Genomic DNA, 23,915 nt, shown 5'->3' on the forward strand with positions numbered 1-23,915 from the left:
TAAATAGCCTTATCGTAGGTACAGGTGTCCCCCACTTTTCGAACATTCGCTTTATGACACCTCGCTGTTACAAAAGACCTACATTAGTTACCTGTTTTCGCTAACAGAAGGTGTTTTCACTGTTACTAAAAAAGGCAGCGTGTAAAAAAAAGGCAGCGCGCACGCCCCAAGCAGCCAAGCGCCTCCCCCAGAACTGCATTCTAGCCGGCACTGCTTAAACACCTGCCTGTGAGCATCTGTGCATTATGTCGATTTATTTTGGGCATCCGTTGGCAAGATGAGTTCTAAGGTATCGGAAAAGCCTAAAAGAGCTCATAAGGGTATTACACTTAGCGTAAAACTAGACATAATTATGCGTTTCGATTGTGGTGAACAAAGTAAGGACAAAGTGAGCTTGGCTTGTGGAAGTTGACGAAGATGATGTTGAAGAGGTTTTGGCATCCCATGACCAAGAACTGATAGATGAAGAGCTGATGCAATTGGAAGAGGAAAGGATAACAATCAAAACCGAATGCAGTAGTGAATGGACCGAAAGTGAAGTCATCCAGGAACTGAACGTGAAGCAACTGCGTGAGATTTTCGCTGCAATGATTGGAGAAAAGTACGACTTTAATTTTGAAAGGGTACGTAGGTTTAGAGCATATTTGCAGGATGATTTGCGTGCTTACAAAGAACCGTATAATAGAAGACTGCGCGAGGCTAAGCAGTCAAGCATACTGTCATTTTTCAAGCCACAGCAGACGACGAACCTCGTCCTTCGACATCGAGGCAGGCAGACATAGAAGAAGATGACCTGCCTGCCCTGATGGAAACAGACGACAATGAGATGGCACCGCAGTGTCCCACCACCCCAACCTCCGACGACTCAGCCTAACACACCATCATCAGTGTGCTCAGCGCTGTCTTCCCGATTCCAGTAAGTGATACTACACTGTACATACATTATTTCTACTTTATATAGGTTGTGTATTTTTATGTGTTATTTGGTATGATTTGGCAGCTTCATAGCTTAAAGGTTTCTGGAGAGAGTGTTTCTGCCCAAAGCGCTTGAGTGAGATTTTCGCTATGGTGGACAGTGCGGCAATGACTGCAGGAAAGTATTTCTACTTTATATAGGCTGCATATTTATCATATCATTCCTGCTTTTACTATATGTTACTGTTATTTTAGGTTTTATGTGTCATTTGGCATGATTTGGTAGGTTATTTTTTGGGTCTGTGAACACTCACAAATTTTTCCCATATAAATAAACGGTGATTGCTTCTTCACTTTACGACATTCCGGCTTACGAACCGTTTCATAAGAACGCTCTACCTTCGGATGGTGGGGGAAACCTGTATTCTAGAAATCCCTCCCCTTGTAATCTAGCGCCAACCTGATTTTCCCAATCTACCTGCATATTGAATTTCCCCATAACTATTGTAACATTGCCCTTTTGGCATGCATTTTCTATCTCCCATTGTAATTTGTAGACCACATCCTTACTACTGTTTAGGGGTCTGTATACAACTCCCATTGTGGTCTTTTTACCCTTGCAGTCCCTTTAGCTCTATTCACAATGATTCAACATCTTCTGACCCTACGTCACCTCTTTCTAATGATTTTATTTTTTTCACCAACAGCGCAACACCTTCCTGCCTATCCTTTTGCCACCATGTGTATCCTTGGACATTAAGCTCCCAGCTACAACATCGTACCTGCCAATCTGCAACTGTGCTGCAAATTCACCTACCTTATTCTGTATACTGCACGCATTCAGATACAACACCTTCAGTCCTGTATTCACCCTTTTCAATTTTGTTGCACCATGCTCAGCTCAAAGATAACTATCTTTGTCTGAGGTCTTACCAACATCTGGCTCCATAATCTCTCCACTGACTGTTTTGACACTCTAGTTCCCAACCCCCTGCAAGTCTAGTTTAAACCCCACAGTGCAGCATTAACAAATTTTCCCACAAGGATATTCATCCCCCTCCAGTCAGGTACAAACCATTCCTTCTGCACAGGTCCCACCTTTCCTGGAAGAGAGACCAAAGATTCCTTTTTTCTTCCTCCCTCCCTTCTCGAAGAGTGGAGTGCCATATGCAATTTTCCAGTTCTCCAGAACCATTCCAGAATCTAGTGATTCTTGAAAGATTATCACTAATGCCTCCACGTCTCTGCGATACCTCTTTCAGAACCCTGTTTCATCTGGTCCAGGTAATTTCTCTACCTTCAGACATTTCAATTTCCCAACCACCTTCTCCCTAGTAATAGCAGCTACTCACCTCTGCCCCCTGAGAGTCTTGAACTTCTGGCAAACTGCTAATGTCTTCCACAGTGAAGACTGGTGCAAAATACTTACTCAGTTTGTCCCACAGTTCTATCTCTCCAGCGTATTTTCCATAAATAAATAAGTGAACACCCTGATTAAATGATGGCACTGTAGTTATTTTGACATCCTCCTTGTGCCTGGTCAAATTCTAACCCCGTTGTACCATAAACACATACAAATTAATTTTTGAAGCAATCATACAATAGCAGACAACTGAATATTATTTTCACTAAGTCCCTGTCACTCCGCCAGGGACAGCCCCAAGCCCAGGTGTGAAAAGCGGAGGGTTGTGCATGGGGCTAGCGCCTCATCCTGTAAAAGCCCAGCACTACAGAAATGCCAACAGAAGCTTCAAAGACCTCATCCCTGGGAGAAGGAGGATACATCAAGAAAATGGGCTACACCTGGAAACAACTTGAAAGACTGGACCAGGACAGAGGACTCTAAATAGGCTTATCATAGGTACTCTAGAAACCCCAACCCCCCGCCTTATAATCTAGCAGCATATGCCCCAGTAAGGCTGATGGACTTAAACAAGTCCCAGTAAGTATTGTTACCATCCATCTTGTGTCCAGTCAAATTTTAACCCTGTTAGGATTTTATACCTGTTCAATCCAGAGGTTTAGAAGTCAAGACTGAGGCACAAATAGGAAGTATACTTTAAAGGAAGGATGTGGAAACTTTAGAGGAGATTTAACAGGATGCTGCCTGGACAAAAGAGCATTTCTTATGAGGTTAAGTTGAGCAGGCTATGGCTTTTCTCTTTGAAGTAAAGGTGGATAACAGGTGACAAGTATAGGAATATAAGAGATAGTTTTTTTCTTACACAAGAAGTGGCAGGTCCATTGAATGCCCTGCCAATGCTGGTGCTATAGGTAGGTACATTAGGGGAATTTAAGAAACCTTTAGACAGGCACAGTTTAAGAAACTCTCAGGGTCATAATTTTAAGATGAATTGAAGAAAGCATAGGGGGATGCCAGAAGCAAGTTTATTACACAGAGATGTGTGGGTGTGTGGAATGCACTGCCAAGGGTGACAGTAGAGGCAGATACATTAGAGACATTTAAGACACTAATGTAGGCACATGGATTAGAGAAAGTTGGAAGGCTATGTAGGAGGGAAGGGTTAGATTGATCTTAGAGTAGGTTAAAAGGTCAGCACAGCATCGTGGGCCTAAAGGCCTGTACTATCCTATAATGTTCAATGTCCAAAACTTGTTGCTTGCAGTTGTTTTATTAAGTATTACAAGAACAAAGGAAAATAGAAAGACCACAGTGGTGAATCAGAGGTTGGGAGCGAGAGAAGAAGTAACTTACTTAGTTGGCAAGGGTGCATTAAAAAGCAGCGCTTCGCGGGGGTTTTGGCACTTGAATATTGGGATTCATTAGACAGTACAAGTTAAAATAAGGCAGGTCCAAGCAGAGAGGTCTTTGCTGGAGTGGACAGTGTTAAGAGTGGGGATTTTGAGACTTTAACAAGGAGAGGCTTGAGTGAGAGAAGGCGAAAAGCTGTAGTTAAGATTTCTTTTTCAGTTTATTTATTGTTTCCTTCTTTACAACTGCATAGCTAGACCAGTAGGGATGTCATGCAGGAGAGTTGAATGCTCTTGCAGGATGTGGGAAGGCATAGAGACCTCCAGCAATAAGGGCAGCTTCTAACACTCCACGTTAAGGAATTGGAGCTGGAACTGGATAAACTCCAGATCATTTGGGAGGCTGAGGAGGTGACAGACAGGATGGAAAGAGAGGTAGTGACACCCAAGGTGCAAGACACTGGAAACTGGCTGACAGACAGAAGGCTGAAAGGGGTTAAACAGTCAAGTGTAGAGTAACCCTGTGGCCATCCCCCTCATCAACAGGTATACCATTTTGGATACTGTTGGGTGGTAGTGGGGGTGGGGTGACCTATCAGAGGTAAGTCACAGCAGTAAAATCACTGCCACTGAGTCTGGCTCTGTGGCTCAGAAGGGAAATGGGGAGAAGGTGGAGAGCTGTGGTGATAGCGGATTTGTTAGTTAGGAAAAAAGAAAGGAGGTTCTGTGGATGAGAACAAGATTCCTGGGTGGTATGTTACCTCCCGGGTGCCAGGCTCCAGGACATCTCAGATCAAGTCCTCAGCATTCTTAAGTAGGAGGGTGAACAGCCTAAGGACGTAATCTATATAGGTACCAATGACACCAGTAGGAAGAATGATGAGGTTCTGTAAAGTGAGTTCAGGGAGTTAGGTGCTGAGATAAGTACAGGACCTCCAGGGCTGTGATTGCTACCCCTGTCACATGCTAGTGAGGCCACTGATAGGAATGTTATACAGTTTACCACACGGCAAGGCAGTTGGTGTAGGAGGGAAAGCTTCAAATTTTTGGATCATTGGGCTCCCTTCCAGGGAAGGTGGACCTGGATAGAAGGTTTGCACCTGAACTGGAGGGGGTGGGGGGGGGGAGAGGGGTTTAAAACAAGAGTTGCAGGGAGATGGGAACCAGAGTGGTTGTGGAGACATATGTTGTTAAGTCAGGAAGCAAAGGGTTGAGAATGGTGGGGCAAACATTCTGAGTTGCATATATTTCAATGCAAGAAGTACTGCAGGAAAGGCAGATGAGCTCAGGGCATAGACCAACACATAGAATTAGGATATTGTAGCCACCAGCAAGACTTGATTGAAGGAGGGCAGTTCACTATTCCGGGTTCCATTGTTTTAGACGTGACAGAGCAGGAGGGATTAAAGATGGTGTTATTAATCAGTGAAAATGTCATAGAAACATAGAAAATAGGTGCAGGAGTAGGCCATTCAGCCCTTCGAGCCTGCACCGCCATTTATTATGATCATGGTTGATCATCCAACTCAGAACCCTGCACCAGCATTCCCTCCATACCCCTGATCCCCGTAGCCACAAGAGCCATATCTAACTCCCTCTTAAATATAGCCAATGAACTGGCCTCAACTGTTTCCTGTGGCAGAGAATTCCACAGATTCACCACTCTCTGTGTGAAGAAGTTTTTCCTAATCTTGGTCCTAAAAGGCTTCCCCTTTATCCTCAAACTGTGACCCCTCGTTCTGGACTTCCCCAACATCGGGAACAATCTTCCTGCATCTAGCCTGTCCAATCCCTTTAGGATTTTATACATTTCAATCAGATCCCCCCTCAATCTTCTAAATTCCAACGAGTACAAGCCCAGTTCATCCAGTCTTTCTTCATATGAAAGTCCTGCCATCCCGGGAATCAATCTGGTGAACCTTCTTTGTACTCCCTCTATGGCAAGGATGTCTTTCCTCAGATTAGGGGACCAAAACTGCACACAATACTCCAGGTGTGGTCTCACCAAGGCCTTGTAGAACTGCAGTAGTACCTCCCTGCTCCTGTACTCGAATCCTCTCGCTATAAATGCCAGCATACCATTCGCCTTTTTCACCACCTGCTGTACCTGCATGCCCACTTTCAATGACTGGTGTATAATGACACCCAGGTCTCATTGCACCTCCCCTTTTCCTAATCGGCCACCATTCAGATAATAATCTGTTTTCCTATTTTTGCCACCAAAGTGGATAACTTCACATTTATCCACATTAAATTGCATCTGCCATGAATTTGCCCACTCACCCAACCTATCCAAGTTACTCTGCATGTTCTTAGCATCCTCCTCACAGCTAACACTGCCACCCAGCTTCGTGTCATCCGCAAACTTGGAGATGCTGCATTTAATTCCCTCATCCAAGTCATTAATATATATTGTAAACAACTGGGGTCCCAGCACTGAGCCTTGCGGTACCCACTAGTCACCGCCTGCCATTCTGAAAAGGTCCCGTTTATTCCCACTCTTTGCTTCCTGTCTGCCAACCAATTCTCTATCCACATCAATACCTTACCCCCATACCGTGTGCTTTAAGTTTGCACACTAATCTCCTGTGTGGGACCTCGTCAAAAGCCTTTTGAAAATCCAAATATACCACATCCACTGGCTCTCCCCTATCCACTCTACTAGTTACATCCTCAAAAAATTCTATGAGATTCGTCAGACATGATTTTCCTTTCACAAATCCATGCTGACTTTGTCCGAAGATTTCACCGCTCTCCAAATGTGCTGTTATCACATCTTTGATAACTGACTCCAGCAGTTTCCCCACCACCGACGTTAGGCTAACCGGTCTATAATTCCCCGGTTTCTCTCTCCCTCCTTTTTTAAAAAGTGGGGTTATATTAGCCACCCTCCAATCCTCAGGAACTAGTCCAGAATCTAAAGAGTTTTGAAAAATTATCACTAATGCATCCACTATTTCTTCGGCTACTTCCTTAAGCACTCTGGGATGCAGACCATCTGGCCCTGGGGATTTATCTGCCTTCAATCCCTTCAATTTACCTAACACCACTTCCCTACTAACATGTATTTCGCTCAGTTCCTCCATCTCACTGGACCCTCTGTCCCCTACTATTTCTGGAAGATTATTTATGTCCTCCTTAGTGAAGACAGAACCAAAGTAATTATTCAATTGGTCTGCCATGTCCTTGCTCCCCATAATCAATTCACCTGTTTCTGTCTGTAGGGGACCTACATTTGTCTTTACCAGTCTTTTCCTTTTTACATATCTATAAAAGCTTTTCCAGTCAGTTTTTATGTTCCCTGCCAGTTTTCTCTCATAATCTTTTTTCCCCTTCCTAATTAAGCCCTTTGTCCTCCTCTGCTGAACTCTGAATTTCTCCCAGTCCTCAGGTGAGCCACTTTTTCTGGCTAATTTGTATGCTTCTTCTTTGGAATTGATACTATCCCTAATTTCTCTTGTCAGCCACGGGTGCACTACCTTCCTTGATTTATTCTTTTGCCAAACTGGGATGAACAATTGTTGTAGTTCATCCATGCAATCTTTAAATGCTTGCCATTGCATATCCACCGTCAATCCTTTAAGTGTCATTTGCCAGTCTATCTTAGCTAATTCACGTCTCATACCTTCAAAGTTACCCCTCTTTAAGTTCAGAACCTTTGTTTCTGAATTAACTATGTCACTCTCCATCTTAATGAAGAATTCCACCATATTATGGTCACTCTTACCCAAGGAGTCTCTCACGACAAGATTGCTAATTAACCCTTCCTCATTGCTCAAAACCCAGTCCAGAATAGCCTAGTTGGTTCCTCGACATGTTGGTTCAAAAAACCATCCCGCATACATTCCAAGAAATCCTCTTCCTCAGCACCTTTACAATTTGGTTCACCCAATCTACATGTAGATTGAAGTCACCCATTATAACTGCTGTTCCTTTATTGCACACATTTCTAATTTCCTGTTTAATACCATCTCCGACCTCACTACTACTGTTAGGTGGCCTGTACACAACTCCCACCAGCGTTTTCTGCCCCATAGTGTTACGCAGCTCTACCCATATCGATTCCACATCTTCCCGGCTTATGTCCTTCCTTTCTATTGCGTTAATCTCATCTTTAACCAGCAACGCCACCCCACCTCCTTTTCTTTCATGTCTATCCCTCCTGAATATTGAATATCCCTGAACGTTGAGCTCCCATCCTTGGTCACCCTGGAGCCATGTCTCTGTGATCCCAACTATATCATAATCATTAATAACAATCTGCACTTTCAATTCATCCACCTTGTTACAAATGCTCCTTGCATTGACACATAAAGCCTTCAGGCGCTCTTTTACAACTCTCTTAGCCCTTATACAATTATGTTGAAAAGCAGCCCTTTTTAATGCTTGCCCTGGATTTGTCGGCCTGCCACTTTTACTTTTCTCCTTAGTACTTTTTGCTTCCACCCTCACTTTACACCCCTCTGTCTCTCTGCACTCGTTCCCATCCCCCTGTTGTGAACTAACCTCCTCTCGCCTAGCCTCTTTAATTTGATTCCCACCCCCCAACCATTCTAGTTTAAAGTCACCTCAGTAGCCCTCGCTAATCTCCCTGCCAGGATATTGGTCCCCCTAGGATTCAAGTGTAACCCGTCCTTTTTGTACAGGTCACGCCTGCGCCAAAAGAGGTCCCAATGATCCACAAACTTGAATCCCTGCCCCCTGCTCCAATCCCTCAGCCACGCATTTATCCTCCACCTCATCGCATTCCAACTCTCACTGTCGCGTGGCACAGGCAGTAATCCTGAGATTACTACCTTTGCGGTCCTTTTTCTCAACTCCCTTCCTAGCTCCCTATATTCTCCTTTCAGGACCTCATCCCTTTTCCTACCTGTGTCATTGGTACCTAGACCTCTGGCTCCTCACCCTCCCACTTCAGGATATCTTGAACACGATCAGAAATATCCCGGACCCTGGCACCAGGGAGGCAAACTACCATCCGGGTCTCTGGACTGCGTCCACAGAATCGCCTATCTGACCCCCTTACAATCGAGTCCCCTATCACAACTGCCCTCCTCTTCCTTGCCCTACCCTTCTGAGCTACAGGGCCAGTCTCTGTGCCGGAGGCACGGCCACTGTCGCTTCCCCCGGGTAAGCTGTCCCCCCCAACAGTACTCAAACAGGAGTACCTATTGTTAAGGCAGTGCTTAGTCAGGACAGACTGGAAAACTCATCTAGTGAGACTTTATTGGTGGAACTGAAGATTAAGAATTGTATATTCAGGTCAATGGGTCTATATTATAGACCACCTAACAGTTTGTGGGATTCAGAGGAACAAATTTGTAGAGATTGCAGACTGTTGCAAGAAACACAACATTGTGATAGTAGGTGATTTTAACTTCCACATATTGACTGGGTTTCCCATACTGTAAAGAACTAGATGAGGTAGAGTTTGTCAAATATGTTCCGGAAAGTTTCCTTAATCAGTACATAGAAAAGGCAGTGACTCGCAGCAGCTTTGAGCAGCAGCCAATTGGAGTGACTGGAAGCCCTGAGAAAACATAGTTCAATCACAAGCAAAAGAAAATATGGAGATGCTGGAAATCCAAGCAACACACACAAAATGCTGGAGGGATTTTTCACCAATCAACTTCTCAGCTCTTTACTTCTTCCCTCCTGGTTTCACTATCACCTTGTGTTTCTTCCTTCCCTCCTCCATCTTCCAACCGTGACTCCTCAGTTTTTTTATGCTTCAGTCCCGATGAAGGGTCTCGGCCTGAAACGTTGACAATACTCTTTTCTATAGATGTTGCCCGGCCTGCTGAGTTCCTCCGGCCTTTTGTGTGAAGTCATAGTTTACTCAGGTTCGCAGATCTAGTAGAAAAGGCAGCAACTCGTGGCAATTTTGGAGCTTTGTGCATCAGCCAATCAATTCTGATTGATTGATGGACTGATTAGCAAGAACAAAATTAAAGTAAGGCAGGGGCAAGTGGAGCGGCTATTGTTGGAATGACAGAGTTAGAGTGGTTATTTGAAGCTTTAGCTCTTCAAGGCTTCTGTCAGAGAGGGCAAAAAAAAAAAATTATATGTAGAGTTTTATTTTCCCCCTCTTCTTTACAGTTGCTCAGTTTGAACCATAGAGATGCCAGGCAGCCTAGTGGAATGCTCCTCTTGCTGGATGTGGGAAGGCAAAGAGACCGCCAGTGTCCCAGATGACTGCTCCTATGAGGAGCACCCAGCTGCAGCTTCTAACACTCCACATTAAGGAGTTGGAGCTGGAACTGGAACTGGATAAACTCCAGATCATTCAGGAGGCTGCATGTGTGATAGGTAGGACATATAGAGAGTTAGTTACACCTAGGGTGCAGGATGCAGGAAACTGGGTGACAGGAAGGGGAAAGGGGTTAGTAGCCATCCCCTTCATCACAGGTGTATCACTTTGAATATTGTTGGGGGGGGGGGAATGGCCTAGCAGAGGGAAGTCACAGCAGTCAGGTCCCTGGCACTGAACCTGATTCTGTGATTCAGAAGAGAAGTGGGGGAGAAGAGGCGAGATGTGGTGATAGGGGATTCATTAGTTACAGGAACAGAAAGATGATTCTGTGGAAGAGAATGAGAGTCCCGGATGGTATGTTGCCTCTCAGGTGCCAGGGTCCAGGACATCACGGATTGAGTCCTCAGCATTCTTAAGTGGGAGGGTGAACTGCCAGAGATCTTAGTCCTTGTAGGTAATGTCGCCATTAGTGAAACTTGGATGCAGGAGGGACTGGACTGGCAGTTCAATATTCCGGGGTTCCATTACTAGTCAGGGGAAATGTCACAGCAGTGCTTAGTCAGGATAGACTGGAGAACTCGTCTAGTGAGGCTTTATGGGTGGAACTGAGGAATAAGAAAGGCATGACCACGTTACTGGGGTTACATTACAGACCACCCAATAGTATGAGGGATTTAGAGGAATAAATCTGTAGCGATCGCAGACTGTTGCAGGTAATATAAGGTTGTTACAGCAAGTGATTTTAACCTTCCACGAACTGACTGGGACTCCCATACTGTAGAAGAAATTGATGGGATAGTTTGTCAAATGTGTTCAGGAAAGTCTCCTTATTCAGTACATAGAGCCATTAAGGAAGTTTTTGGCATGTTGGCCTTCATAGATTAAATACTGAGTACAGGATTAAGATTGAAAGAGTACAGAGAAAATTTACAAGAATTCCCTCTACAACTAGAGGTCATGGGTTAAGGGTGAAAGGTGAAATATTTAAGGGAAACATGACGGTAAACTTCTTCACTCAGAGGGTGATGAGAACACGGAACATGCTGGCAGCACAAGTGGTTGATGTTATTTCAATGTCAACATTGAAGAGGTTTGGATAGGCATGTGGATGGCAGGAGTATGGAGAACTGTGTTCTGCGTGCAGGTTGACGCGTCTAGGCAGTTGAAACGGTTCTTCACAGACTGGACGGGCCAAAAGACTTGTTTCTGCACTCTAGTTTTTCACAACTCTATTGCAAAGAGAAAGAAGTTGCAGTTGTCTCATACCTGGACTACAGATAAATAAAATTCCAGTGATAACAATTAGCCTATAAAATAGCCAGATTCAAGTGGCGTGACACTTGCTGCAGAAAACCTGAGAAGCTTCATCTATACCACAATTGCTTAAAAGTTCACTGAGCCACTGCAGGTACATAAGTGCTTGTATAAAAATACAAACAAGGAAAGTTAAATTGCAAGAGCACCACGGTAGTGTAGTGGTTAGCGCAGCGCTAATACAGCTGAGGGTGTTGGAGTTCGGAGTTCAGTTCCGGCGTTCTGTGTAAGAAAGTTTGTACATTCTTCCTGTGTGCGCTCAAGTTTCCTCCCACAGCCCAAAGACATATCAGTAGGTTAATTGGTCATTGTAATTTGTCCTGTGAATAGGGCTATGGTTATATTGGTGGTTCAGCTTGGCGGGCTGGAATTGCACATTCTGCACTGTATCTCTAAATAAGATAAATACAAATAATGAAAATTTTGGGTCGGGGTGGTGAAAGGCAAGGCATTCATTCCAAACTAACCTCACGATGTCATTCTACATATGCAGTCTCAAGTTTCTAATTTCTTTACCCTTCCCAATCCCTGTGCTCCAATCTCCTTACCACTGTTTAGCTAACTGCAGACCCCCAAATTAATTTCAAACTGTGTCTACCTGCATGGTGGCGTAATCATCTGTGTGTAGCGTACACTGAGCCACAACGGGGAAAGCCTGGCAGATGAGAGCCTCCGATAGCGGCTGCTTGGTGTTCCTCACAACAGTCGTCAGGATATCAATGGCAGTCTGCAAGTGGTTACAAAATGGTGTCAATAAGTTTCGTTCCAAGGAGAGCTCAATCAATGCAATGACATATCTGTGGGGAATACTCACTGCACAGAGCCCAGAGGGCAATTTATCAGACGGAGCGTGCATGATGCTGACAAGAGTTGGAATTAACCTCATCTGCATGGGACCCTGGCAACCCTCAATCTGTGCAAGTTCCTTGAAAATATCTTGTGCCAGAGATGCCACAACTGGATCTGGAGATTCAGATTAAACGAATTGTTAGTAAAACTACTCGTAGACACCTTACAAATAAATGTGCATTAAATGTATTTATTTATTGATACAGCACAGAACAGTCCCTTCTGGCATCACGAGCTGCACTGCCCAGTAACACACCTACAGTTTCTATAACAAGCATTCACCCCACCCCCCCCAGAAGTTTTCATGTTTTATTGTTTTACAACATTGAATTACAATGGATTTAATTTGGCTTTTCTGATACTGACAAACAGGAAAGACTTTTTCATGTCAAAGTGAAAACAGATCTCTACAAAGTGATCTAAATTAATTACAAATATAAAACAAAAAAATAACTGATTGCTCAAGTATTCACCCCCCCTTAATATGATACATCAAATCATCACTGTGCAGTCAATGTGTTTCAATTGATTGTAGTAAAAGTACACCTGTATCTGGAAGGACCAACTGCTATACCAGTATACTGGCAAAAACTACACCAGGAAGACTGAGGTGGGAGAGCCTGCACATACAATCAATCCGGGTGCTTCACCATTCGCAGTTTTATGGGAGAGTGGCAAAGAGAAAACCACTATTGAAAAAACTCACATGAAATCTCGGCCACAGTTTACCAGAAGGCATGTGGGAGTCTCTTAAGTCAGCTGGAAGAAGGTTCTGTCATATGATGAAACCAAAATTGAGCTTTTTGGCCATCAGACTGAACATTAAGTTTGGCATCATGCTATGGGGATGCAGCAGGCCCTAGAAGGCTTGTGAAGGTGAGGGTAAAATGAATGCAGCAAAACACAGGGAAATCCTGATGCAGTCTGCAAGAGAGCTGTCACTTAGGAAAAGATTTGTTTTCCAGCAAAACAATGACCCCAAGCATAAAGCCAGGTATGGCTTAAAAACAAAAATTAATGTCCTGGAGTGGCCAAGTCAGATTCCAGACCTCAATCTAATTTAGAATTTGTAGCTGGACTTGAAAAGAACTGTTCACTCACGGTTCCCATGCAATCTGACACAGCTTGAGCAGTTTTGTAAAGAATGGGGAAAAATTGCAGTGTCCAGATGTACCAAGTTGATAGAGATCTATCCACACAGACTCAAGGCAGTAATTGCTGCCAAAGGTGCATCTACTAAATACTGTCTTGAAAGGGTGAATACTTATGCAATCAATTCTTTTGTGATTCATATTTGTAGTTAATTGAAATTACTTTGTAAAGATTTGTTTTCACTTTGACACAAAAGGGTCTTTTCTGTTGATCAGCATCAGAAAAGCCAAATTAAATCCAGTGAGATTCAATGTTATAAAACAAGAAAGCTTCCAGTGGGGGGGATGAATACTTTTTATAGGCATTGTATTTAACCCTAGCCTAATCACAGGACAGTTTACAATGAGCAATTAACCTTCAAACCAGTACGTCTTTGGATTGTGGGAGTAAACAGCAACACCTGGAGGAAACCTACAAGCTCATAGGTAGGACATACAAACTTCTTACCGATGCCCCGAGCTGTAACAGTGTCACATTAACCACTCCACTACCTTGGCGCCTTACTTCACTGAATTTACTGATGAAAGAATCTGTAGAGCAGTGGAATATCGCTGGCATCAACTAGGCAAACGTTAACTTGGTTTCACACTCCACCTTTCTAGTGCATTTTACTTTTATCACTCATCTTGGTACTACTTAAAATGATTCCTGAACAACAGTCACAAAGACCCCAGCAAATTTCTGCAGTTGTACTGTGGAGAGCATTCTGACTGGTTGTATCGCTGTCTAGTCTGAAGGAGGCACTGCAAAGGAGCAGAAAAAGCTGCAGAAAGTTGCAAACTCAGCTGGCTCCATCATGAGTATTAGCCTCCCTGGCATCAAGAACACCTTCAAAAGGCAATGTCTCAAAAAGCTGACATCCATCACTGAGGATCCTTATCTCCCAGCACATGCCCTCTTCTCATTACTATCATCGGTGAGGCGATACAGGTGCCTGAAGACACACATTCAACATTTTAGGAACAGTTTCTTCCTCTGCCATCAGATTTCTGAAGGGACAGTGAACCAACTGACGAACATACCTTACTATTTCTGCTCTCTCTTTCCACTACTTATTTAAATTTTTAATACATATAATCCTTTCACCAGGATCATATGCAAACTTGTTACCTCTGCTAACAGCCACGTGACTCAGCAATGAAAAGGCCACTTTTCATAAACAATGTATGTCTAGGGTTGGTATGATTTAGGGTCCAACCAAACAGGAACGTCATGATGTTCATATTAAAGAAACCTCGATTTGAATGCCGTGTAAATACTGCCCATACACAATTATCGTTCAGAAAGAAGTAACAGATTGTACACGGCATAAAATAACAAAGAAAGCATATTTACTAATTTCAGCTCTATCAGTTATTAAAAGAAACAAAGAAGAAAAAAAATAAAAAGGGCCTATTACAGTTAGACCAGGCAAAATGTGTACGACCGCTGGTGCTCGTCTCTTTCAAAGCTGGGTATTACCGTTACTCGTGGTGCTGAACCCATGGTCTGAGTGAAGCATTCGCCACACCTTGAACTTCCCTTGAAGTCCATCTCAAACAAACTGGCTCTCTCAGGAGCATTGGCCATTCTTCCTTGGAGCCATTCATCTGCAGAAGAAACTTCATGCAACGGGGACTCTCATTCCAATGGCATTTTGCAACATCTTCCCTTCTGTTTTGCTCCACAGCTCCCGCCAAAAGACCCAAACCAGACTGCTGTCCATTACAAAACTCTCTCCAACCCATGCTCTCCAGAACTTATCCAGATCCCACCATCTTGACTGGCTGACGCAACATTCCTAAGTTGAACAGCAGGGCTTCTTATCTTTAGCCAAAACCAAAACATTTTATCAGACACACTGTTTTTCCAAAAAACTGCTGAAATGAAAAACCTACAGCACAGCAGTAGAAATCTTAACCAGGGCATTAAAACCCTGGACATATTTCTTATTGTAATTTTGTAGGTTATGTATTGTACTGTAGTGCTACTGCAAAAGAAATTTCACGACCTATCAGTGATACTCAACCTGATTCTGATTCAACAGTGGACATGCCAAGCAAGCTGTGGAATCAGAATTTTTACATTGTGAATTTAACGGAAGACCCTTGATCTTCTAAGTCAAAACTGCATTTTAAATATTCACCATCCTCAAAGGTTCATTTTATTGTCAAAGTGTGCATTTTCTCCAGATAGCCATGAAATACAGAAAAACCATGGGCATTGTTGAAAGATAAGGCATCAACTCCTCGCTCGAAAAAGTAAAAGAAACAAAACTCGCAAGCCCAGAGCCCCCACACCATCTCAGCAAAAGAAACCACCAAAGCTCCCCTTCGCAAAAAAACGACAATAACATCAAACTCCAACCCCCTCCCTCGCAAAAAAGAGCAACAATAACATCAAACCCCTGAACACTCTCACACACAAAAACTAACAGATCGTCCACAGAAAAACACTAAGATCATCAGACTCCCAAATCCCTAACTCCTCCCTTTTCCAAAAGTAACATCTTGCCCATCCACCAATTGGCAACAAGAAAGAAACCACCGAAAACTTAAGGAGACCAATATAAACTACAGTCCAATAATCACACAAATCTCAAGAATTTCAAAACATTCTCTTGCAGGCACTGTTGCAGTAGCCGCAGGAACTCAGTTCTTTCGTGAAGAGCGACCACCAAGCTGAGTCTAAATGACCAGTTACCGATCGCCATCAACCCCATGGCCTCTATGGAAAGTGACCGTTGACCTCCTCTGCATTCACCTTGATGCTTCAATCTTACTCAACGCTTCAAAATGGAGTCGTTCATGACCCTGTAACTGGTGTTCTCCATGAGGCAGCTCGTGCTGTCCAACCTCTCCAAAGACAGGAGAGCACTAGATCATTCCATCAAATTCCAAACTGCACATCACAGCTCCAAAAGTTTCCAAAACACAATCAAGACAAAAAGAGCTAGCAGTAGATGACAAGAAACTGAAATAATTGAAGAAATTGGCTACCTGGAAAATATCGACCAAGGAGTTGTTGTTTGCTGGCACCATCTTTTTTATTGTTCCGTAGTCTTTTTTTGTTCTTATACTGTAGTAAATTTGGAACAGGATAGGTCCTCTTGCCTTTATTTGGTCACCTTTCTCACAAGCCCAATGCTCATGTGGCATCTAGATGACCTTGTAATTACACCCAATAACTTGGCACCCAAACCCATCAGTAGCAATGAATTCCAGATTCACCACCCTTTTGGCTAAATAAATTCTTCATCTCTGTTCAAAAGGGGATGCCCTCGTATTCTGAGACTGTGTCCATTGGTCCTAGACACACCCACAATAGGAAACACCCTCTCCGTATCTACTCTATCTAGGCCTTTCAATATTCAATAGGTTTCAATGAGATCCCCCCTCATTTTCCTAAACTCCAGAGAGTAAAGGCCCAGAGCCATCAAACACTACTCGAACATCAACCCTTTCATCCCTGGACTCATTCTTTGAACTTCCTCTAGGTCTTCTCCAATTCTAACACATCCTTTCTTAGATTAGGGGCTCAAAGCTGCTCACAATACTCCAAGTGTGGTCTGACCAATGCATTATAAAGCCTCAGTTAAATCCCCTACTGGACCTTATGGCAAGAACAACACATCAGAAAGAACACTGGCTTTTCAGTGGGCCAATTCCTGAGGTCAGAGCTGAGAAGAAAGCTGTATGCGTCTGGCACCACTCCCCCATTCGATGAGGGCATGCAAGGAGACCAAGAGTTCAATGGCTGCAGCATTCAGACAAATTCACAGAAAAACTTACTATCTCCCAACAAGTTTTTAAGGGGGTTCAATGATACAGCTCCTCCTATTTCACCTTTGTCTTTAAGCTCAGTTTTAACGAACTTCATGTTATTGAAATCATGCTACTGTTATATAACTCAGATTTAAATTTTTCATCTTGGAGGACCCAATCCACTGCGTGGAAGTTGCACTAAGGTAAAGATTGCCTGGGGCAGTTACAGTCAAGTGAGACCTTTGAAGTGAGACGGCCTCTGCTTACTAGATGAGATAGACTGTGGCAGTGTGTACTCAAGCCAAATGAGTGAGGCCTCTTAGTAAGACTTTTCTAGAAGGTCTTCCTAAAACATAGCACCCTATTGCACAAAAGGGGTGCTGGAGAAAGCCAAGATAACAGAAGCTTGTGAAACATACCCAAGAACGAAGTCTCTATTGTCTTTAATAACTTCAAAATACCACTGGCTGTCCACTGGAAGTTTTGACTTATTTTTAACACTTCTGTTGTGACTGGTGATTGATCTTGCAAATAAGGATTCCAACATACACAATTTACAATAATCAACATCCATAACTGATAAGCCAATTCTGCATAAAAATAGCTGTTTTCTATTCAAACAGTGCAGGTGACAAGAGCCCATGCTGTTGTCGGCCCAGTTATTTTAGTGTCAGTGACAACAGTTACTTTGATAACTGTCGAATTATGATCAGATTCAATTACTCCAGTGAGAACAGACCCAGAACCATCAAACACGCCTCATACATTAACCATTTGATTGCAGGATCAGCAGTTAAGGTTCACGCAAATCACTGCAGCCACACAGGTTCACCCACCCCACCAAGCACTAGATATGCATTTTGTGAAATCAATGTCTTTCCTACACAATGTAGAAGAATTCACGGAAATGTTAACCACCCTACCCCCCACCAGATTCTAAGGGGTTCAATAATACAGCAGGTGTGGGACGGTAGCGCAGCAGTGAGCATATTGCTTCACAGTGCCAATGGCCACAGTATAATTCCCACCACTGTCCAAAGGCAGTCTGTATGTTCTCCCTGGATTTCCTCCCACATTCTAAAGACGTACGGGTTAGTAGGTTAATTGGACGCATGACTGTAATTGGGCAAAGCAGGCTTGCTGGGCAGGAAGGACCTGTTACTGTGCAGTACCTCTAAATAAATGGGTCCTCCTACTCAACTTTGTCTTTAAACTGCATCTTAATGGTGTTCATGTTATCAAAGTCTCACTATTGTTACAGAACTCAGATCTGAATTCCCTATGTTGGAAGTCTAAAATCCCAATCCATTGTCCAATGACGGCCAACATCCAAGACACCCTCAAAAAGAACCCTCGTCACCCAGGACGTGCCCTCTTCTCATTGCTACGACCAAGGAAAAGGTACAGCAGCCTGAAGACATACACTCAACGATTCAGGAACAGCATCCCCTCCTCTGCTATCAGATGCCTGAATGGACTATGAACCTATGAACGCCACCTCAGTTTTTCCCTCTTTTTTATTGTAATTTATGCAATGTACTGCTGCTGCAAAACAACAAATTTCACAACCTGCCAGTGATATCTGATTCTGCTCCATGGGATAATGCCTGCCTCTGTCTTACGTACCATTACTGTACTTGAGGAAGATGGCGATGGTAAGGGGGCACACTTTATTTTCCACACTGATAGTGAAGGCGGGGTCCACAGTACAGACAACACACAAGGTCTCCATGACAAGGGTGAGCACCTCAGAACTGAACTGAGTAGCAAGTTGAATGAGGCCATCCAGGATGCTATGCAAGAATGGTTGTAACACACGGGTACAATCAGAAATTTTCAACTGGTCACAGTACCTGTGGGAAAAGGGAAGAGGGTACATTAGACTCATTTGATTAACATAAGAATTTAATAACTAGGAGCCAGAGTAAGTCAACTGGCCATGGACTCCCTGCCATTTCTCCATAACCCTTAATTCCCCTGCTATGCAAATAGTGTGGAGGGGCTACTGTGCCAGATTGGAAAAAGCTGCAGAAATTTGTAAACTCAGCCAGCAGCTTCAAGGGCAATAGCCTCCCTAGCATCAAGAACACCTTCAAAAGATGATGCCTCAAAAAGGCAGCATCTATCATTTTGGACCCATCTCACAGGACATGGCCTCTTCTCATGCTATCATCAAGGTCATAGTACACGAGCTTGAAGACATACTCAAACTTTCAGGAACAACATTCTTCCCCTCCCCTTCTGAATTGACAATGAACCCATAAACACTGCCCTCAGTATTTTTAACCCTCTCTTTTCGCACTATTTCTTTTTTTAGATATTATCTACTGCAATGTACTGCTGCCACAAAACAAATTTCATGACATATGCCAGTGATATTAAGCCTGATTTGGACTCTTAAATAAATTTAATGAGGTAGCCGCTACTGCTTCCCTGGGTTTCACAGATTCACCATTGAGAAAAGTAGTTCCTCCTCATCTCCATCCTAAATCTACTCCCCCACATCCTGAGGCAATGTCCCCTAGTTCTCCTCTCACCCATCAGTGGAAACAACTTTCCTGGATCTACCTCATCTATCCCTTTTATAGCCTAAAATGTTTCTATAAGATACCCACTCATTCTTCTGAAGTTCAGAAAATAAACAATAGGCTATGTTCACCAGAAGACACAGCAGCAGAATCAATCCATATGGCCCATCTAGTCTGTTCTGCCATTGCATGACTAAATATCATCCCTCTCAACCCCATTCTCCTCATGATCTTTGGTGCCCTTTCTAATCAAGAACCAATTGACCTCCACCTTAAATACACCCAAAGACTTGGCTTCTACAGGTATCCATCACAATTAATTCCAGATTTACCAGTTAACTGCTATTTCTGTTCTAAAGGGACTCATTCCAATCTGAGATTGTGTCCCCTGGTCCTTGACTTCCCCACTAGAGGAAATATAATTCCACCAAGCACAGGGAACCTGATCACTCAGGTATGTTTAACAACATACAAAATAAAGAAAACACAACAAAAAATTCAGGAATTTTTGTTTTTTGCTCCATGTTAATTGGCACTTGACAGCTAACAAATCTGATGGGCATGTCATATCTAATTCATCTGATCTGTTCCAGCATTAGTTTTTATCTTGCCAACGGCAGTCAGGCTAACTATTCTTTAATTCACGATTCTTTTCTTCCCCTCCACACCTGCTGCCTAACCTGAGCTCCTCCAACATTTGGTATGCATTGCTTATGTAATATTATATTTATTGTCTTCCAGTCTACTGGGACCTGGAATGTTTGCAAAATTAAACCAACCATGCAGCCAGCGATGTTGCTGATCCGTTAAAAAGGAAAAAGATAAAATAAATTTATTGCTGACGTAAACTGTCAGGGTTGCAAATTACCCCCAGATGGCTCGAACAGCTGAGATTCGCACTGATGGCGGCTGGGTCTCGTGCAGACCACTCACAGTTGCTTGCAGAAACTGCTGGATCAGTTCAGGAGTCATTACTGTGGTGAATCGGCTGGCAGCCCAGAGTGCACGGCCAAGCAGGAACGGAGATACTGAGGGCGAGAAGGGAGGGAAGGAAACAGAGGGGAATGAGAAGAGAGGAGAGACGAAGAGGTTATTTGTTCGTCTTTCATCACCACCCTGATTATTATCCATGCTGCAATGGAGTAGAATAATTCCTACAAGACTACTGAGTACCTGAAATAATTCTCATACAACCAGTCAAGCCAGTATAGTTTCATTTAGACTCACCCAAGACAGTGGACACTCAGTGGACAGTTTATTAGGTACTCCTGTATGTTAATGCAAATACCTACTCATTAACTCATTGCACAAAAGCACGCAGTCACGGTCAAAAGCTTCAGTTGTTGATCAGACCAAAGATCAGAATGGGGAAGAAATGTAATCTAGGTGACTTTGACAGTAGAGAGATTGTTGGTTTAAGTATCTCAGAAACTGCTGATCTCCTAGGGTTGTCATACACAACAGTCTTTATAGATTACGGAGAACGATAAAGAAAAACAAAAAAAAAAAATCCAGTGAGTGGCAGTTCTGTGGGTGCAAATGCCTTGTTAATGAGAGGTCTGAGGAGAACAGCCTAACTGCTCAAACTGACAGGAATGCGAAAGTAACTAAATAAAACACATTACAACATTAGTGTGCAGAAAAGCATCTCTGAAAGTATAACATGTCGAACCTTCAAGTGGTTGGGCTATTTATTAAGCACACATCTGCATCCAATAACGTGCCACTGAGCGTAATTGTCAAATATATTGTCCTTCTTACAAACCTCTCTGGGTTATTCCATATAAAGTTGAGTACTCCTTATTCGAAAATCCAAAATCCGAATTTTTTTCTGAGTGCTGACATGACATCAGAAATGGAAAATTCCACAAGGTACTGGGAAGGTTTCCAGGCAATGCGCAGGTCTTTATGCACCACATACAGCTCTAAAAAGTGACCTCATATACGTAACGAACAGGAGTAATTAAAAATAAGAAAAAGCTGCATAAGTGAAAAATGAGGATCTCAGTCGTGTACTGAAAGAATACACTCATCAGAGCTGGAGTGAACATATGCCACTTAATGGTCTGCTGATCATGAAAAAAGCAAAAATCTATCACAACAAACCAAAAATTGAAAATAGTTGTGAATATTCAGCTGCAGGTTGCATAAGTCTAAGAAAAGGCACAGATTTAAATATTTAAAGATTTAAAAAATTTCAAAGATAAAGCATCTGCTGATCATGAAGCAGCAGAGAAATTCATTGCAGTTTGTTAGAAAAAGTCTACAACGCTGATTATTTTTACACCTTACATGAAACCTAAAATAAAAATTAAGAAGTGAATACAGTGTGCTGTAACTTTTTATATCAAAACACGGCATCGTAGGTGGAGACTGAAAGGCTGTCATTGTTCAACGTTACCCTGTACACATCACATTTTCATTATATCAATGGTGCGGAATAATTTTTACTGTTGTGTACGTATTTCAGATGAACAAGTGTAAGGTTTACTGTTTATCAGCAAAACATAAATTTAGAGTTGGAAAATATGGTGATCCCAAGTTAGCTTGTTATATATTCCAAAATCTGAAACGTGAAATATTTCTGGCCCCAAGCATTTTAGATAAGGGGTACTCAACCTGTACCATGACACAATGGACTCCAAGGATAAGGTCAATCCTTGCATTAGCAGAGAAAAGCTTGCTCTATGCTCTTCTACTGAGCACTCTCATTGCTAAGGTAGTACGAGCCAGGCATCAATGCCATTTCCTCCCACACCCCCTCACTCTCCCCTTAGAATCATGAAGTTCAAAATTTGAAGTAAATTTATTATCAAAGTACATATATATCACCATATATAACACAGATTCATTTTCTTGTGGGCATACTCAATAAATACAATAGAATCAATGAAAAAATATACCCAACAAGGCAGACAACCAATGCGCAAAAAACAACAAACTGCAAATACAAAAAGAAAGAATAACAACAATAATAAGCAAGCAAAAAGTATCGAGAACATGAGATGAGTCTATAGATGTTGGGATGATGGATGCTGCTTTCCTGTGGCAATGCTCCATGGTGGGAAGGGCTTAAACCATGATAGACTGGGCCATATCCACAGTGAGTACAAAATATGAAGATGCTCACTTAGTTAGAACAATCCACTGTATTGTTTAAAGTTAAACAAAATAAAATGAAAATAAGTAAAGCGCTCCCCACCATTTACATATCTACAAGAAGCACTGTCGCAGGACCCAAGCCATGCTCTCTTCTTAGTGCTGCCACTGGAAAGGAGGTACAGGACCCTCAGGGCCAATACCACGAGGTTCAGGAACAGCTATTACCCCTCAACCATCAGGCTCTTCAACCACTGAGGATAACTTCACTTACCTTCACTCTGTTAGTCAATGCCAGAAGACTTAAACTGGGGAGGAAGTTTGTCTTTCAGCAAGGCAACAACTCAAAGGACATTGCCAGGGCAACCGTGGAGTGGCTTCAGATGAAGAAAATTGACGTCCTTGAGTGGTCCAATAAGAGCCCTGACCTTAACCTATTCCAACATCTCTGGCGAGACCTCAAGATGGTTGTCCACTTCCACTCCCCAATTAACCTGGCACAGCTTGAGTAATTTTGCAAGAAGGAATGGGCATCACATTGCACATATCTAACAGAGACTTATCTAAAAAGACTTCTAACTGTAACAGCCATGGAAGGTGGTTCAACTGAGTACTGAGCAAAGGGGGGATGAGTACTTTTGAACTGCTGACATTTCAGTTTTTGAATTTTACAATTTTCCATTTTTTAGGCTCTACTGTGAAAAAAGGAGCTCTTGATTCACAAATAAAAATTCTCTGTTAAATTGATCAAAATCCCTGATTGTAATACTCATTTATTTATGTGAATAAATGGTTGGGGGTCGAATACCCTTATAAGGCACTGACATATGCAAAGCCAAGGTCACAATCAGATCAGCCGTGAACATATTTAATTGCAATGCAGACCAGAAGCATCAAATGACCTACTCCTGCTCCTAGTTCACACATTCAATAATCATGTAGAGGACAGGCCAGATAAAGAAAGCTTCATACAAGCAAGTACAGTAGCTTTCCTCTTCTGGCCTGTATTCTATGTTGGTCAAGAGAGATGCTGTCAAGAGATGGACTTTAAATTAAGCATAGAAGATCGCTCACCCAAGGACACAATAATAGAAATAGCCCAATGCCCCTTTGTCTCCTTTCTCACAATCACAGCCACTGACATACTCAATAGTTGAGCATCTCATAGAACATGTAACACCACAGCACAGTACGGCCCTTTGGCCCACTTTATGCCAACCTTTCAACCTACACTAAGATCAATCTAAACCTTCCCTCCTATACAGCCCTCCATTTTTCTCTCATCCATGTGCCTATCTGAATACCTCTAATGTATCTGATCCCACTACTACCTTGGCAGCACGTGCCATG

The 23,915-nt window shown here is 42.8% G+C and overlaps 1 protein-coding gene across 1 annotated transcript in view; it reads right to left on the reverse strand.

Annotated features, from left to right (window-relative positions):
- The window catches only part of ipo9 (importin 9), a 178,701-nt gene that overhangs the window by 64,612 nt on the left and 90,174 nt on the right, over positions 1–23,915 (reverse strand). Inside the window, exons 14-17 of the mRNA XM_063065668.1 lie at positions 20,335–20,494; positions 18,565–18,791; positions 12,009–12,157; positions 11,793–11,921 (exon numbers count right to left, since the gene is read on the reverse strand). Of these exons, the coding sequence (XP_062921738.1) occupies positions 11,793–11,921; positions 12,009–12,157; positions 18,565–18,791; positions 20,335–20,494 (665 nt within the window). The remainder of the gene's footprint in view (positions 1–11,792; positions 11,922–12,008; positions 12,158–18,564; positions 18,792–20,334; positions 20,495–23,915) is intronic.

Source organism: Mobula hypostoma, chromosome 13 (assembly GCF_963921235.1).
Source record: "Mobula hypostoma chromosome 13, sMobHyp1.1, whole genome shotgun sequence".
Classification (NCBI taxonomy): Eukaryota; Metazoa; Chordata; class Chondrichthyes; order Myliobatiformes; family Myliobatidae; genus Mobula; species Mobula hypostoma.